The sequence below is a fragment of the Rutilus rutilus genome (genome assembly GCF_951802725.1).
Source record: "Rutilus rutilus genome assembly, chromosome: 15".
Classification (NCBI taxonomy): domain Eukaryota; kingdom Metazoa; phylum Chordata; class Actinopteri; order Cypriniformes; family Leuciscidae; genus Rutilus; species Rutilus rutilus.
The window spans coordinates 28,155,357-28,173,510 of NC_140220.1; the positions used below are offsets into that span (position 1 = coordinate 28,155,357).

The 18,154-nt window shown below is 37.9% G+C and overlaps 2 protein-coding genes across 2 annotated transcripts in view; one reads left to right on the top strand and one right to left on the bottom strand.

Annotated features, from left to right (window-relative positions):
* Positions 1 to 13,709, top strand: part of scfd2 (sec1 family domain containing 2) — a 131,310-nt gene extending 117,601 nt beyond the window's left edge. The window contains exons 7-9 of the mRNA XM_084432838.1: positions 7,172 to 7,306; positions 11,479 to 11,598; positions 13,348 to 13,709. Coding sequence (XP_084288964.1) covers positions 7,172 to 7,306; positions 11,479 to 11,598; positions 13,348 to 13,440 — 348 coding nt within the window. The 3' untranslated portion in view covers positions 13,441 to 13,709. The remainder of the gene's footprint in view (positions 1 to 7,171; positions 7,307 to 11,478; positions 11,599 to 13,347) is intronic.
* Positions 13,710 to 14,885: 1,176 nt separating this feature from the next.
* Positions 14,886 to 18,051, bottom strand: rasl11b (RAS-like, family 11, member B). The gene is made up of 4 exons (XM_084432933.1): positions 17,697 to 18,051; positions 17,501 to 17,557; positions 17,324 to 17,400; positions 14,886 to 16,198 (listed from the first exon to the last, which is right to left on the bottom strand). The coding sequence occupies exons 1-4, from the start codon at positions 17,806 to 17,808 to the stop codon at positions 15,710 to 15,712; spliced, it is 735 nt and encodes a 244-aa protein (XP_084289059.1). The 5' UTR covers positions 17,809 to 18,051; the 3' UTR covers positions 14,886 to 15,709.
* Positions 18,052 to 18,154: the final 103 nt, after the last annotated feature.

Consider the following 18,154-nt stretch of genomic DNA (forward strand, 5'->3'; position numbering starts at 1 on the left):
AAGACAACATGTACTTATACACAGACTTGGCAGTGATGCACACACACACAAAGACATACTTCAACAGTAAAACTCAGACATCTATTTGGGAATATTTTCAGCAATACACATGTATTCTGTGCCTGAGGTTTTAGATGCTAAACAGATTAATTATGTCAGAGAGGTTTGGTACATAGTGTGACTTTGGCGAGACTCACAGTCCAGGAATGTTCCTTGCAAATAAATTCTGTCATCGTAACTTATTTACACACTCTGTGTGTGGTGTGTGTGTGTGTGTGTGTGTGTGTTTGTTTGGTTTTTCAAACCTTTCTATCTAAAAGCTATCTCTATGTGACAACTAATCAGTAGATATTGTGGCTAATTTGATTGTTTTCAGCTCTGTTTAAATCCATTCCACTAAATCCTGCAGATATTTTTCCCCATAATCAATGCAGAAAATGCACACCCACACATAAAACATGCACTGTCACTCAGTTGAAGAATAATAAGCCTTTTATACTCATTTTGTGTCGTCTTTTTTAGCACACTAGTTTAGCATGCTGAGTAATCTTTCATCCGGTGTATTTTTGTGGTATGATCTAATTGTGGCTGCATGTCGTTAACAGTCTATTTTTATCAAAGCAATGGGTGCATGTTAGTCTTGGAGACTCTGTAAAACATACTTTTTGTGACAAAAATCTGTGAATGAAACACCTTGACTTATCTCATGCTCTTTTGATTTGCAATGCAGCATTTACATGAGATTTGGTGATTTAATTCTGAATTACAGTTATATTTTGACTCTTATTTGATAGCAAGTTTACTAAAATATCTTGCTTTGTTTTCATCTCAGGCTACACCAGTAACGCAAGACTTGTTTATCAAATATACTTTTAGTTTGTTTGTTTTTTAAGAGATTTCAGTCACTATGAAATCAAAATTGACAATTCTTATTTTTTTATTGAATATTTCAGTATTTATTATTCACGAGTTCACACTTACAAATAATCAGATAGAGTAAAAGAGCATGCATATTTAGCATGCTGTACGAGGAGCGTGCTCCAAGCTCGGTATTTTGGTCTGAACCCAGAATACTTATATTATTATTATAATAATAATAATAATAATAGTAATAATAGGTTTAAATAGTATAATAACATGTTGGCTTCTCGATCTAACATAATGTAACATAACTCCTATAGGGGACACTGAAACAAACTATTTTGGTGTAGCGACCGAAAGCGATGCAAAATTCAACCGGGGACATAAAGCGAGAAGGATTTGAGGCTGGGACCCTGGCTTGCTGAGGGCCCGCTGCGGCGCCCTGACGCTGGAGGAAGGCCCATTCCTTCGCGGGGAAAAGGGCAGCATTGCCCAAGACACGAGCTTGGGGCTCGACGGCCTTATTGTCCATTTCTCTATGGCAGAGATGATTGAATTGGCCAGAGTACGGAAAGATACGGAAGGAGATGGCGGATGTCTTGCCGGCGGGGCCTACCCTCGGCGTCTTGGCATGCGGGGACCCGTTTGGTTGGGCTGATGCCCCCGAGATAACGCCAGGGGATCGGCGGAGTGGAATCGCTCCTTAGGTCAGAGGATTGCGACAAAGATTCCTTGAGGACGAAAGATTTTTCATCAGACGGGAAGAGCTCGATTTCTGACATGTTGGGAACTAAGGGGCCAAATGCAGAAAATTGTCGAGGAACATAGGTGAGTCGGCTGCATATATATATATATATATATATATATTAGTGCTGTCAGTTAAACGCGTTATTAACGGCGTTAACGCAAACCCATTTTAACGGCATACATTTTTTTATCGCGAGATTAATGTTCTTTTTGGCCTAGCAAACTTTGTTTTGTTTTTTCACATGCTGTTGCAACAACTAGTAACGTTAGAAAAACTACAACACCACACCGGATCTAGCTAGACCGGACACAAAACAACAGGCACGCCGCACACACTTGTTTGGGCTTGCGAGCCGGTCAAAGAGTAGTAGACTAACGTTACGTTTTGAGTGGATGGCAAGCGCGAGACGCCGAAATGGATGCCAATAAGATTCTGAATGGAAAGTTTACTTTTAAAAAGTTGCCAAATGGTTCCATTGACAAGACCAAAGTGATCTGTGTGTTTTGTCGTTGTGAACTGAGCTATCATCGCAGCACGTCCAGTCTGAAATACCACTTGATGGCCAAGCACACAGCTGATGCGAATTCTCTGATGCGATTATTTGCTCCAAGTGAGAATGTTAGTGTGAAATTGAACACTACAGCATATGCTAATGTTGTTTTCAATAAAAAAAAAACATTTGCACAAAGCAAGCCGATCCACTTTTCCATGTTGATAAGAGCATTAAAATGAGAAAAAAATGGGACAAAAAGAAATCAAGGGACATTTAGAATAGATAAAAATGTGCGATTAATTGCGAGTTAACTATGACATTAATGACATTATTGTGATTAAATATTTTAATTGTTTGACAGCACTAATATATATATATATATAGTGAGAGAGTGAGAGAGAGAGGCCTCCTCTCGTGCTGATTGGATAGATCATTTGAACGTGTTCCTCCCGAACTTTGTTAATAAAACAGCATTAAATGATTTATCTGCTCACATCGTTCTGTTTTTTAAATTAATGTGCCCTTGTAATCTTCACTCAAAATAACTTTCCCTCCCTCTTGCTATGACATCTCTTCTCTTTTCTGATGACGTGTTCCCCGGCACAAGGGTGGGAAAACCTGTCACACACATATCACAGCAGTCTCGGCTTTACACGTTTTCTTGTTTGAGAAACCGTTTCACTCTGATATACATCACAATAGGGAAGAAACGATTATTTTAACTTTTGTTTCACGCCGACTTCTTTTATAAATACTTTAATGCATGGATGCATTAAATTTATCAAAAGTGAGGGTAAAGACATTTCAATTCAAGATATTAAGCAGCACAACTATTTTCAACATTAATAATAGTAAGAAATGTTACTTAAACACCAAATCATGTTTCATTATCACATTACATTGCATTTATTTTTCACTTATTTCACTTATTTTTCACTTTTTATTCTTTTTCATTTCACTTGGTCACTTATTATGGAATTTGGGTATAAGTTATCCATGTTAATTTTATTTATTTATAATTAATCACCCTCAATTAATATGATTTTTCTTTGTTTACAGTATATTTACATATATTGAGTAACAGAGACTGACTCAGTATAGCTCATTTCCTCCCTCAGCACCTCATCTTCATCTGCTGACGAACACATTACATGCTTGTGACCTGGAAAGGCAAATGATTGTTTTGTGTTGGCATAAATACAATTAATGAAATGGTTTTGTGTTTGTAATAATGGTGGGTTCCAAAATGAGTCATTAGATGACTAAACATGACAAAGTGCATATCCAATTATTGGAAATGTGGGTGTTTTCCTTTCAGGCTGTGTATTGTGACTGCAGGGCACATATGTGTGTTTATTCTGCATTGTTTTTTCTCCCTGATGTGTTTTTACATGTACGTGGCATTCAAAGGCCAAATTAATTTCTTATTTATATGTTCCTATTATAAGCAAAGTGTCTCATCCCTTATATGGGCACATTTGTAGTGGGAAGGTCTGTTAATAGATGGCAGAGTTTCATCACTCATTTATGGTAAAAGCAGAATTGTGATGTAAATGGTCAATTATCTCCTTTAGAGATGCCAGTAAGTGTTGTTCCTGTATGTACACGCATGTGTCGGGAGAGGTGAGATAGGTTAGTCATATCTGAGTTAGGAAGATGCTGAAACCTGCAAGACAGACAGCACAGGTGATTCTTGAAAGCCCATTAATGGAGGTGTGTCTCTGTGCAGTGGAGTTTGCACAGGTATGAAATATTTAGCCCCAGGTGCAGATTTCAGTGAAAGATTCATGAAATTAACACACACTTAAGAAGTACAGTGGGGAGATCAAGTATTTGATACACTGCTGATTTTGCAGGTTTTCCTACTTACAAAGCATGTAGAAGTCTGTAATTTGTATCATAGGTACACTTCAACTGTGAGAGATGGAATCTAATACAAAAATTCAGAAAATCACATTGTATGATTTTTAAATAATTAATTAGCATTTTATTGCATGACATAAGTATTTGATCACCTACCAACCAATAAGAATTCCGGCTCTCACAGACCTGTTAGTTTTTCTTTAAGAAGCCCTCCTGTTCTCCACTCATTACCTGTTTGAACTCGTTACCTGTATAAAAGACACCTGTCCACACACTCAATCAAACAGACTCCAACCTCTCCACAATGGCCAAGACCAGAGAGCTGTGTAAGGACATCAGGGATAAAATTGTAGACCTGCACAAGGCTGGGATGGGCTACAGGACAATAGGCAAGCAGCTTGGTGAGAAGGCAACAACTGTTGGCGCAATTATTCGAAAATGGAAGAAGTTCAAGATGACGGTCAATCTCCCTCGGTCTGGGGCACCATGCAAGATCTCATCTCGTGGGGCATCAATGATCATGAGGAAGGTGAGGGATCAGCCCAGAACTACACGGCAGGACCTGGTCAATGACCTGAAGAGAGCTGGGACCACAGTCTCAAAGAAAACCATTAGTAACACACTACGCTACTAGTAATCATGCAGCGCACGCAAGGTCCCCCTGCTCAAGCCAGCGCATGTCCAGGCCCGTCTGAAGTTTGCCAATGACCATCTGGATGATCCAGAGGAGGAATGGGAGAAGGTCATGTGGTCTGATGAGACAAAAATAGAGCTTTTTGGTCTAAACTCCACTCGCCGTGTTTGGAGGAAGAAGAAGGATGAGTACAACCCCAAGACCACCATCCCAACCGTAAAGCGTGGAGGTGGAATCGTCATTCTTTGGGGATGCTTTTCTGCAAAGGGGACAGGACGACTGCATTGTATAAAGGGAAGGATGGATGGGGCCATGTATCGTGAGATCTTGGTAAGAGCATTGAAGTAAGAGCATTGAAGATGGGTTGTGGCTGGGTCTTCCAGCATGACAACGACCCGAAACACACAGCCAGGGCAGCTAAGAAGTGGCTCCGTAAGAAGCATCTCAAGGTCCTGGAGTGGCCTAGCCAGTCTCCAGACCTGAACCCAATAGAAAATCTTTGGAGGGAGCTGAAAGTCCATATTGCCCAGCGACAGCCCAGAAACCTGAAGGATCTGGAGAAGGTCTGTATGGAGGAGTGGGCCAAAATCCCTGTTACAGTGTGTGCAAACCTGGTCAAGAACTACAGGAAACGTATGATCTCTGTAATTGCAATCAAAGGATCTGTTCCAAATATTAAGTTCTGCTTTTCTGATGTATCAAATACTTGCAATAAAATGCAAATTAATTACTTAAAAATCATACAATGCGATTTTCTGGATTTTTGTTTTAGATTCCGTCACTCACAGTGTGTTCCTATGATAAAAATTACAGACTTCTACATACTTTGTAAGTGGGAAAACCTGCAAAATCGGCAGTGTATCAAATACTTGTTCTCCCCACTATATGTGTGATTACTGGAAATCTGGATGTGTGAGGTTGAGCAGGTCAGGTCATGTCAACTTTCTGGAATGCTAGGGCATTTCATGGCTTTCATTAACTCGCCAGTGGCAAAAAAAAAAAAAAAAAAAGGCATGTGTTAAAGTAATTTTCAAATTTAAAGTTTTTCAAAGTCAAACTTGACACTAAGAGACACATTGGGCATATATGTTTGAAAGACACACATATTTAGACCAAATATAAAACATTTGCCAAGCTAAAAACACAATATGATCAAACTTTTCTTTCTTTTTTTACTGGTATGGAAATAAGCAATATTTTGACTTCTAACACCACTTTTTGTGATGTCTATTCAGTGCTTTAATCCTCCACCACAGTGATATATCCATTTGACTTTTCCTAGCATATGATATCTACTGTATGCAGTTAACTGTGATTAATTCAGCTAGTTAATCAGCATATCATAGAGTTAATTCTATTAAAACTTTGAATCAGTTGACAGCCTAAGGGAAACACATTGTAGGCTTAGAGAGCTGCTACTTTTTCTGCTTCCTTTTAAAAACACCAAAATGCAAAAACACATCTGTTTAACATGAATGCTCCTCCTTTTTGTAACACACTTTCACAAAAAAACACGCCAGTGTAAATTGCTCAGGCTGTTAGATCAGGATCCGTGTTGAACCCAACAAATGTGCTTATTTCAGTTAAAAACAGTAGGGGTTGATTAGAGTGTCCTGAGGCTGTACGTTCATATTCAGGAAAACCATGAATAATCATATTACTGGGTCTTCTGGCCCCCGCTGATGCTTTATGCAGCAGATTATAGCTATCCTAAACACTTTAAACCTGCTTTTGTCAGCTCCTACACTCACTCGCCACACAGGAAACAGAACATTACAGGAACACTATGATGGGAAAAACTGTTGCTGAAAATGGGAAATATAATTTTTCAGTTTTCTAGTATGGCAGCCCACACTATTGTACTTGTTTCTTTCTATCATCTTGCTATGTTCTTTTTGTTGCAAAGTAAATTGCTTGTGAATGATAATGGGTTTCACCAAACAAAGAAAATAACAAGACTGCATGTTTTTTTGTTTGAGAGCGCTGTGTCAGTTATGTTAAAAAAATATAGTTAATTATAAATTCATCACACACATGCTGAGTTGATGGCTCCGTAAACTGTAAGCCATTGTTTTAATATTACCCACAATGCCATCTGTCGTAGTATTCAGAACAACAACTGGTCAGCTTAATCTTTGGCAACTATGGTGTACCTCAAGGTTCAGTACTGGTTCATGTCCCTTTTCTGGTTTTATATATATTTATATATTGCTCTGTAAATAGAACAGTGTTTTGGGAGATCTATTTAAAATTTGTTTTCTTGTTTGTCTCTGTAAATGATGTTTACATTGTTGATATTTTTGTTAACATTGTTATTCTTCTCATATCACTTAGTTGTAAATATGTACCTCTTGGGGTTCTCTTGAATCAGGCTTTTTCTTCGAAAAGAAAGATTGTGCTTTTTGCATACTAATGGGCCAATTTGAAATCAACATACACTGCAGGGTACCAGAGAAGTGTTTGTGACTGGGAGAACAGGCTTTTCTTCCCAGTATTTTTTTGTTTTTGCATAATTCCTCAAATTGTATGTATCTGACACACATACAATAAGCTGTTGTTGTTGTTGTTATAGGCAACATACCGGCCATTGCTTAAGCAGGTGCTAGAGGAGATCTTCCACACAGACAGACGTGAATGCCCTGATGTAGAGCACATGTCGGGGGGACTCACTGACCTTCTCAAGACTGGCTTTAGCATGTTCATGAAGGTAATTCACACTCAAACATACTTCTTCTTTCAAGCTAATAATAGTCTTTATTTTTAAAGTCTTGATTTAATCTTGACTAACTATACATCAGTAGAAAGTTCAATGTCTTGAATAAAAATGTTGACCTTGTTTTGTTCTATTATAGTGCTAACAATTTTCAAATTTTTGTCAGGAGGTATGCAAAATCGAAAAGTCTATGCCTGTAATATGAAATGGAGCCTCTTATGCATCCACTGAGGGAAAAAAACTCCCTGTACACTTCTCATCAGAGTGCTTTACTAAACGACATCCCTTAGGGCTTTTAGTCCAAAACCGGCGAACATTAAACATAAGATGTGCTGGCTTCAGACACCCTAATGGGCGGTATGCTATTTGGCGTTGCTATTGACGACAGTTGTAATCGGGGAATAGAGTGCAATAGTGCCTGGCCCCTTTTTCAGCGGCATTGGTTCCGGAAATATTTTTTCCATTTATTTTATCCATAGGGATTTCACAAGCCATGAACTAAGCCAGTCAGCTATGAGGTGCATCACAACACTACAAACTTAGATTTGAAGCAAAAAAGTTTTTAAATATAGGTACAAGACTATTTACTGAGAACTACAATCCCATGAAGCATCCAAACAGCATAATCAAATAAAAAATGGAAATATAAAACTTCCCATTTACAAATGTTGAAAAAAAAAATGAAAAAAAATGTATATAATAATATTATTATTATTATTATTATTATTATTATTATTATTTTATTTTATTTTATTTTTTTCAACATTTGTAAATAATAGGTTAATAGGTGCTCAAAATTCATTGGCTGCCCCCATTCGTGTTTTTCAAGATGTCCCCAAAGTCATTCTTGGCACCTTGGACGAAGACACCACATGCCAATTTTCAAGTCAATCAGACTTAGGGTTGCGTAGTTATAGCCTTTTTTATTTTTTTCCGATGTTATAGCGCCACCAAATCGCCAGTCGCTGCGTGCTTTTTCAAACGATCACAGAATGAGCTCTTACATTTGTGTGTCAAGTTTGGTGAAAATATCGTATTCCGTTCACGAGTTATAGCCATCTTAGGAAAAGTGGCTCGTTTTGTCAGCCCTTAGAGACTGTGAATCAAAATTTCAATTTTTTTTTTGTAATTATTGACAATCAGACCCTAATTTTTAGGGGATTGTGAATGTAGCAGTGCTGTGATCATACACTTCTACTTGTGAGTTATGCTGAGCCCAGTCAACCAGGAGGCTCTTGTGAAAGCTTATGAAAGTTATAATGTCAGTACGCTTAAAGCATCCATTCTAAACTGCTCACTAGCACATTACACATATAATTATGTGTGCTTTTAATGTGAGTGTGTGCACTGAATATGTGCTTATATTTAAAGCGCCGTCTAGAGAGTGATGTGTCTGTGGCAGTGCACAGATATATATAGTTATTTTAAAAATCATCTTTGACCTGTTTACCACAAGCGCATAGTGGTGTAGAGAGCTTTATTGATTATAATGTTGATGAAGTGGATATTGAGCTCCAGATAAAAAAAATTACATTTGTACATTTGTCACAAAACTGTAACTATTGCTGTGTCTTATTTCGAAGGCTGTGCCCTCCTGAGGTCACATTTGTTGGCTACATGTCATCGAGGATGTCTCATTTCAGAAAAGTAACCATTATGAAATTGACTGTTATTCCTTGTTGAGCGTAAATTACAGTCATTTCTTTCCTACTTTGGAATGAGGTTTTTCTGAGTTGAGGCAACCTTAATGGCTTATGCATAGCAAATACTATCTCACAGCTCTATTTATTAAGCTTGATATATATATATATATATATATATATATATATATATATACACACACACACACATATATGTATATATATATGTGTGTGTGTATATATATATATATATATATATATATATATATATATATATATGTATATATATATATGTATATGTATATATATATATGTGTGTATATATATATATATATATATATATATATATATATATATATATATATATATATATATATATATATATATGTATATGTGTGTGTGTGTGTGTGTGTGTGTGTGTTTATATATAAATGTTGACCTACAGTATATATTATATAGAAAATCTCAGCTGCTTGATTGTTTATAATCGCAAAATGTAAAGCATGACGATATTAAGATATTAGAAAAATTCACATTATGATTTACTGTAAAGCAGCTTTGAAAAAATGTGTACAAATAAAATGTGCTTGATTTTTAAGCAACTTTTTCTGTCCATCCATCGCTTTAGAGGCTTGTGAACCCTCTATGTCACTGTTTGCATTATTCAATTTTTCTCAATGTGTTTAGGGGGTATGTGACTCGGTTGTTTGGATGCTTAATAATATGTTAATCAGAAGATGTTTCTCCCTGAAAGCCGTCCTCTTGCTCTCTCTGTTCTCTCTAAAATGTGTGTGAACGTGTTTATACTGATACACATGGACGTGCTGTGTGCTTGCCCCTCTGGGATACATGTGTGAGGCCATCCTTGTGTTTTTATATGCTGTTGTTATTAGTATGTATTACCTTATAACACAAGTGTGTATGATATTGTCTAATAATGCACTAGTTGACAGCACACATGGCTTTAACATACTCTTCACTTGATTTGCAAGCTGGTGTCCTCCATTGAACACCCACATGCGTCTGGGGAGTGTGGATAGATATATAATTTATATCAAATATTTAAATGAAATGAAGAAAAGGCAAAAGGTCTCTCTCTTTATTTTTTATCTGCACCCATTTATCACGCTCGCTCATTTTCCCAGAGGCACATATTACCGAATACATTTCTTTTTATCTATTTGTCCTTCTCTTTCTGTCTGTGTTACACATGTTTGTCCATGCCGGTTTAGGGTCCTGAGTTGCACGTGGCAGCACAGCCCCTGTCCTGAGATCCGCCCTCCTGGGTGTGCATCCCTAATTGCCTGATTGTTATTCACCACTCACTTTTTCTGTCAGCCAATCCAAGGCTAGCTCTCTGTCCACTGGACCAGGCACAGACAGCTGCACCCCATGTGCGCAAAAGCGTGCTTGTGTCCGCGTGTGTGTGTGTGTGTGTGTGTGTGTGTGTGTGTGTGTGTGTGTGTGTGTGTGTTCTGAATTATATGCTCATGCTGTGTGAATGTGGAAGTGTTCAGTCTTGACCTGACCCAGGCATCCAACTGAGCTCTGAATTAAACAATACGTACACTAGGGATGTGCAATATTGCATAATTGTTTGTTCCTACTTAGGGAAGCCCCATGTAATTACGATGGATTGATGTCATCACGTTTCTTGGGGGATGTTCACATGAGACGCATTACTGTGTTCAAAAACAGATGGACAGAAAGCGTTAGAATGGACCAGAACACAAAGTCTTATCTATTTTTAACTGGCATTTTAAAAACACAGCGATCACAGGTGAGATGCTGTGGGGAAAAAACATTGTGAGACAAGGCAACAGCCGTAGACCTCCATCTGCACATATATGATGGTTACTATACTGTACATTCAACAAATAAATAAGCTAAATACTAATATATCTTATATGTATTCAAATATTATTTTATTTTATTCACACTACGTATAGTAACTAGGACATTGCTCGCAGTAGGCTGTTTCCTGACGGTTTGACAGTAATTGTATAGTTGAATGCAGTGAATTTGTTACAAAACCAGTGTTTTGATGGCTGTAGCTGCGGTGCTTTCAATTGGATGAATGGGATGAGGTTTTACTGTGCTTCAGCACAGCACACTGCCAGAATGTCAAAATCCTTTCTGAGAAGTTGTCTCTAAATTCATCCCCTTTAAAGCAGCATTACCAAAATTATTAAAGGAAAAACATACATTTGAAAAAAATAAAAGATAGACTAGTCGACCTCAGATGGACTTTAAATTGGTTTAAAAAAAAATAACGAGGGTTCAGAGCAGGAGATAGTGAAGAGATAAAGTACAGTTGAATTAGCTGATTCGTTGAATGCAAATTAATATCCTGAATTCCAAAGATCTTTAAGTTCTTTATGCTCCACATTTAAAGTTTAACCCAAAGCCTTTAAGACCCTTGGTCTGAAATATTTTATACGAAGCAGTCAGTGTTTGTATAACTTCAATTTATGTTCAACTCATGTTCTCAGTTCATTTCCTTTTGGTGTTTCTCTTTCCCTGCAGGTCAACCGACCCCACCCAAGTGATCATCCACTCTTGTTTCTCTTCCTGGTGGGCGGGGTCACGCCATCAGAGCTCCGCCTCATTCGTGAAGTTGTCTCTAGCCATAAGTCAGGCACTCAGGTGGGGGAGTCACACCCTTTTTTAATTATTCTTTATCTGTTACACTACCATTCAAAACTTTGGGTCAGTAAGGTTTTTTTATTATTATTATTTTATTTTTTTTAAGTGACAATAATTTCTTTTAATCATGGTTTCCTCAAAAATATTAAGAAATGTTTCTTGATCAGCAAATCGGCATATGATAATGATTTCTGAAGGATCATGTGACACTGGAGACTGGAGTAATGATACTGAAAATTCAGTTTCTCCATCACAGGATTAAAATACATGTAAAAAATATATTCAAATAGAGAACAGTAATTTTTAATTGTGATAATATTTTACAATATTACTGTTTGGTAACACTTTATTTTACAGTGTCCTTGTTATATATGCTACATGTTACTAGTAATAACTATAAATTATGCATAATTGCATGCAAGGAACCCTAATCCTAATTCTATCTCTAAAGTAAGTACAAATAGTTATTACTCAGTACTTACATGTATAATTACATTGTAACAAGGACACCTTAAAATAAAGTGTAACCTGTATTTTGTATCAAATAAATGCTCAATTGGTAAGCATAAGAGATTTTATTTAATTTTTTAACGGTATTGTAAATGAAATTTTAACTTGTCATACTTTCTCATACCTGGTTAACATGTTTCCAGTGTTGTGGTTGAAATAATACCTATAAATAAAAAATTGACATTATGATATGAAAAAATCATGAGGTATACCATTGTGTTTATGTTTTTAATGTATTCTTTGTCTGTTCCTCATCTCTCTTGTATTCATTTGGCACATTTAAAGGAACCCACATCTCTCTTTCTCCTCTCTTTTCTCTGTCTCTCTCTGCTTCTCTTTTTCTGTATCATTTACTCAGACTTGATTGGAGTGTGTGTGTATCTGCACTAGTGAGTGAATAGAGATGTAACTGGGTCTAGTCAGTATGAAAGGAGTTTTGTTGATCAAAGTGTCATGTCATGAATAAATCAAACATAATGAAAGCACAGAGTGGACCCTTATAGAACAGAAAGCCCACACATAGCCTGACCCAGGCCCACAGCTGCGCTAGTGTGAGACAGAGACACAGATTGGAATTTAGGGTGTCATGTACTAAATGAAATTGCACCAAACTTGACAAACTTAACAAGATGCCCAGGGGGAGTGACAAGGATCGGGCATTCTGTAAAGCCCTTTTGAAGTGATTTTCTAAATGAAGGTCTCAGACGAGCTAAATCATCTTCATCTTTCACCATAGAACACAAAGCATGTACTTACCTCAGCACATGCGTCAGCAGGTGCATTTATGTGCTGTCTATTCATCTTCAAGACCTGGTTAATAACATACAAGCTAATAATCTTGCAGAGCCAGACTTTTGATTGTTGCGTCTAGTCTGGTCCACTTTGCAGATAAAAAAATATATGTCAGTACATACTTTTATTCAGCAGTGATAGTAAAGACATTTATAATGTATTTATAACTTTTTTAGTCATCAAAAAATCCTGAAAAAACAAAATGTATTATGGTTTCCACAAAAATATTAAGCAGCTGTTTTCAACACTGATGATAATAATAAATATTTCTTGAGCACCAAATCAGCATATTAGAATGATTTCTGAATAATCACGCAACATTGAAGACTAGAGTCATTTTAATGAATTTTGCAGTTCTGAAAGTTGGGGGTTAGAATGATTCAGGGTATGAATAAATATTCCTGTTCAGTATAACTGTCTAATCTATTTCTTTTTGTCTTTTCTCAGGTATTCGTAATGTCTACTAGGCTACTGAGACCTTCCGATGTCCCTCACTTACTCTTCAACACTGACAGGCTCAAACCTGACATTGGAGTGTGAAGGGACTGAACACACACACACTTCTGGCTGATGAAAAGATTCTATCCAACATTCTATCCAGCCTTTTGTGTGTCAGATGAGTTTCAGATGAAAAAATTGCACATTTAAAAAGGTTTAATGCATATACAGAATAGACTACTGTTCCGTTTAATTTAAAAAACAACCCATTCCAATATTTTCACATTTTGTTGTATGATCAATGACCCTCCAAGGAAAAAAATAATTATTATTTCCCTTAAATAAAGTCTTCATGTGTACAGTTTGTGTGCAAAAACGTTTTTTTAGTATACATTGTCACATTTCACTAAATTTTTTGTTGTGCCATTGCCAGATACAACACATTCTGCAGTCAGTTCTTACAATCAGCCATGTGTTGATTCTCACAGGATCTTCCCTCTTCATCCTTCACTTCCAGCGCTGTTGGAGAAGTGACAGATGGGGAGAGGGCACAGGTCAAAAAGGGTGGGGACAGCTCTCTCTATGCTTCCTTCACTTTCTCACACTTAACACTTTACTCAGCTGTCTAAAGAGGCATACTGTAGACATACTATGTTGTTGTTGTTGTTTTTTATAAAATTCAATTGAAATAGCAAAAGTTTCCTGTGATGGGTAGGTTTAGGGGACAAAATATATAGTTTGTAGTACAGTATAAAAATCATTACGCCCCCATAAACCACATACATTTTCCCCAAAGTTTAGCTAAGTAGACACAAACATTGTAACCTCCATGCTTCTACATGCATTTCTCTCTCAGAAGTTTTGAGTTTGTGTTTCGCATTTGCCAAAATCGATTACCCTAGCAGGTGTCTTACAAAGATGCTAAAAACACTTGAAGTTATCAGTTATGGTCCTCCCAATTTCATTTCATTTACATTCTCTTCACACACACATGCATAGCTTGATATTTTATTTTATGTTTAGGGTCTTAGTAGTTTGTTCACTTTTACCATGTAGAAATCTTCAGCATTAAAAATATGTAGTATAGCATCATTTTAAAATAAACTATTTTTAAGAAGGCTCTTATACTCACCCAGACTGCGTTTATCTGAAAACTGTTGTGCTGCATAATAATTTTGTGGAAAAAGTCATACTTTTTTATCAGGATTCTTTGATGAATAGAAAGTTCAAAAGAGCAGCATTTATTTGAAATAGAAATCTTTACGGTCACTTTTGATCAAAAGTAAATCAATGAATTATCACTTTGTTAAAAAATGGTAGTGTATACGGGGTTGTTGCATTTTAAAGCGTAATATCATACACTGATAATATAGACCTTGTAAACTGGCCTTATCTCTCAAGGCTCCATTGAAGAAAATTCTGCTAAATTAATTTAGTATAGAATTTCATTGTGTGTCCAGTCACAGTTTAAACAGGATGAATGGGTGTATAGTGGAGTGTATAGGTTGAAAGTGTGCTTAAAAATTCAGAAACAATTATTTTATTAAAAACAACTCTTTATTTCCATTCACAATCAAATAACATAAATAAATAACTCTGAGCTTCAGCCCTTTGGCTTTTTTTAAAGTGCATTTAAACAGAAAAAAAAAACTTCTACTCCACTATAAAAAAGTGGCACAAAGCAGTTTTACATAAAACCAGGAGAAACATTCTGGCCTTGTACACAAGAGCAGGGCTGTAAGAGATACACACACACATACTCTCTTTCTTTATAGGCTTAGCTTGAGTGCCTTGTCCTTTCACAATGCCTGCATTCAGCCCGTAAAAGCCTTGACCACAAGGAGGAACAAAAAAACTCCCTCTCTCCCATGCCTTTCAGAAAAGCAATTCTTAAAATAGTCTGTTTTGCGGCCTTCACCATCTCTGTTACCAAGAGAATTGTGTCTTAAAGGTTCACAGGTAAGGCAGAGTGTCAATAGTGTTTCTATGAGTCTCCATCTGTTCCATTCAGTCTTTGCACTGTCCCTCTTTAAGGCGATACGACCACGTCTCCCAGAATCCTGCTGTGTCCACATGGATAAGTGACAGCAACACAAGTGTCCACCAGCACTGGGATGGTCATGTGAAAATCTAAGCGTTCACCAGACTCTGCTTGTTTTTTTTTGTTTTGTTTTTTCAGCGACCATGACGCAATCAGAGGTCAAGTTTCAGGGGCCTCTGTTTGGAACCGGTCTGCTGATCATCAACGGATCTCAAGAACGTCCAAGGAGCGAGATCTATGCATTCAGCATTGCTGCTCTCAATATCATCTCTCCTTAGAGCATTTTCTCTCTTAATCGTGCTCTTTATCCTGCTGGTATTCAAACCCTCTTCACACTGAAGTGACGGTCCGGACCTTGGCCGACAGCACCTGTTTGAAGCGCCTCTTCAGGTCTTGCATGTTGGGGGATTTGGGCCTGGGAATGAGGGGAGATCTTTTCTTCTCTGTTCCAGATGAAGCTGCATTGATGGGGGTCTGAGGCTGCTGCTTGGCCAGATCCACACACAGTCTGTGGAAGGCACCGTGGACCTGGCTGTAGTCCTCGCTGGCGGACACCTCGTAGAAGGAGCAGCCCAGCGCTGAAGCCAGCAGGGGACCTTCTTGAGCATCCACACGCCTCACATGGAGAAGATCAGCTTTATTGGCCACTAGGATGATTGGCAAGGACCTATCCGTATGGGTGCGGAGAACAAGCTGGTGGAGCTGGCCAATGTGATCAAAGCTCCGGCAGTCGGTTACGGAATACACCATAACTACGGCGTCCGCCCATTGAATGGAGCGAGACATCTGGTCAGTGCAGCTCAATCCATTAGCGTTCACCTGAAGAAAAAAAAAATAAGCACATTTGTCAGTTATGTAACATGTCTGGTTAGTTAACTCATTTTCTTCAATAACAGAATGTAAACTAATGAGGTGTGAGCGATATGTACAGCAATGCTGATTGAGAACTTTAAGCTGGAAAAGTATTTTGCTATTGGCTATTACGATTGTTGTTACACAAAAGTGTGAGATTTGACCGCCTAAACTTACAGAGTCTTTCACCCTAGTCCAAAAATAAAAGGCATTTTGTGGTTTTGGACGACTGCCTGGTTTAGGAAAAGAGCCTTGCTTGCCAAACTTGGCACTAAAATCTCTGACTAAAGACATCTTGAAAGAAGTGCCCTGTAATTGAATTAAAATCCATTCTCTAATTTTGAAACGCAGAGGGATAATTTAGATGGGCTGGTCTACTGTAACTGTTTTAAGTGCTTATTCATATCCCTAAACCCGCTGAGCCCTGCTGAAGCAGCAAAACCTCCCAACCACTGCTACAAATATCCCACAGCGCTGGAGCGAATCATTCTTTGGAGGAGTCGAATCTTTTTCATGAACCGGCTCATAATAATGTTCAAAACACACGAAACTGTTGCTCTTTTTTTAAACATGTCAAATCTTATTTCAACCGTTGAATTTTAGCAATGTTTATTGTAAATGTTTATTACTGCAACAAGCAAGTAGGACACATGAAATTACAATAAACGGGGGTGGGGAGGAGGACGTTATGTCACTATTTAAAACGCTGAGCTGAAAATACAACACGCAGCGATGTCAATACAGCGATCCCGTGCGAACCGTTTCTTTGAAACACAACTGTTCGAAAGAACCGATTCAATTTCGATGAAATAAGTCTAATTTTCGTCAAGCTGCAGTACATGAATGCGCTGCCCCCATATAGGAGTGCAACAGTAGGTATCCCGCTGGTCAATTAACCCCAAGTGTTAAACACAAACCCGGAAAAACACAAAGGAAGCGCTAAAAGACAAAAGGCGAAGGTATGCGCTCATTCTACACTTCTCACCCGTGAAAAAGCGGCGTGGGAAAGATGCCCTGAGAGCACATAACGGTAAAAAAAAAGTGACATTCAATCGCATTAGGAACGACTGTTCCTGTATCGCGCATACTTACTTGAACCCCAGGTGTGTCTTGAACTTGAATGGCCAGTTGTTCTCCGTCTATCTGCACTTCTCTTGAGTACAGGTTGCCTGTGATACAAAAAATGCAGATTAATACATTTGACAATATCACTACTGAGTTTAAATGGTGTTAACTAAATCAGTTGCCTTAGAAAGATGGAAAACTTACCCACGTTTCTCTCGTAGTCACCAATGAACCGCTTAGTGAGGAAACGAACCACCAGCGCTGCACGGGAAAAGGCAAGAAATGGACATGAATATCATATAAGACACGAATGTACACTAAATTAGTTTTTGTAATATTATATTATAGGCACTCAGTATTATGAGCTTTAAAATTCTGTAAAACTGTTCCACAAACATACCGGTTTTGCCGACCCCACTTCCGCCGATCACTGCGATCTTTATGACCCGGTTGGACGGGCACTCGGCGCTCGGGTACTCCGCGATGGTGGACATGTTCTGGATTAGACGCATTTTGACAAAAGAAAGACACTATCCAAAGCCTACGATGACAAACTACGACGAAAAATCCACAGACACCGTAAAAGTAATGTCAGAATCGATGTTAGTCGTCGGCATACGAGCAAATGTTGTCTTTCAATGATAAAGTCGGTGAATTTTTCCAAACTCCTACTAGGTGATAGCACCAAGACTGTAACTTGGTTTACTGAGCCGAGACTGGAGCTTGGGTTTATTTATACAGCCACAGATGCACTCGGCTCTGATTGGCTACTGCAGACAAACAGTCACATTCCCTCGCCCCGCCCACTCCTTCACGTGTATGCGCGAGCTGTTTATAACTGAAAAAAAGAGAAAGAAT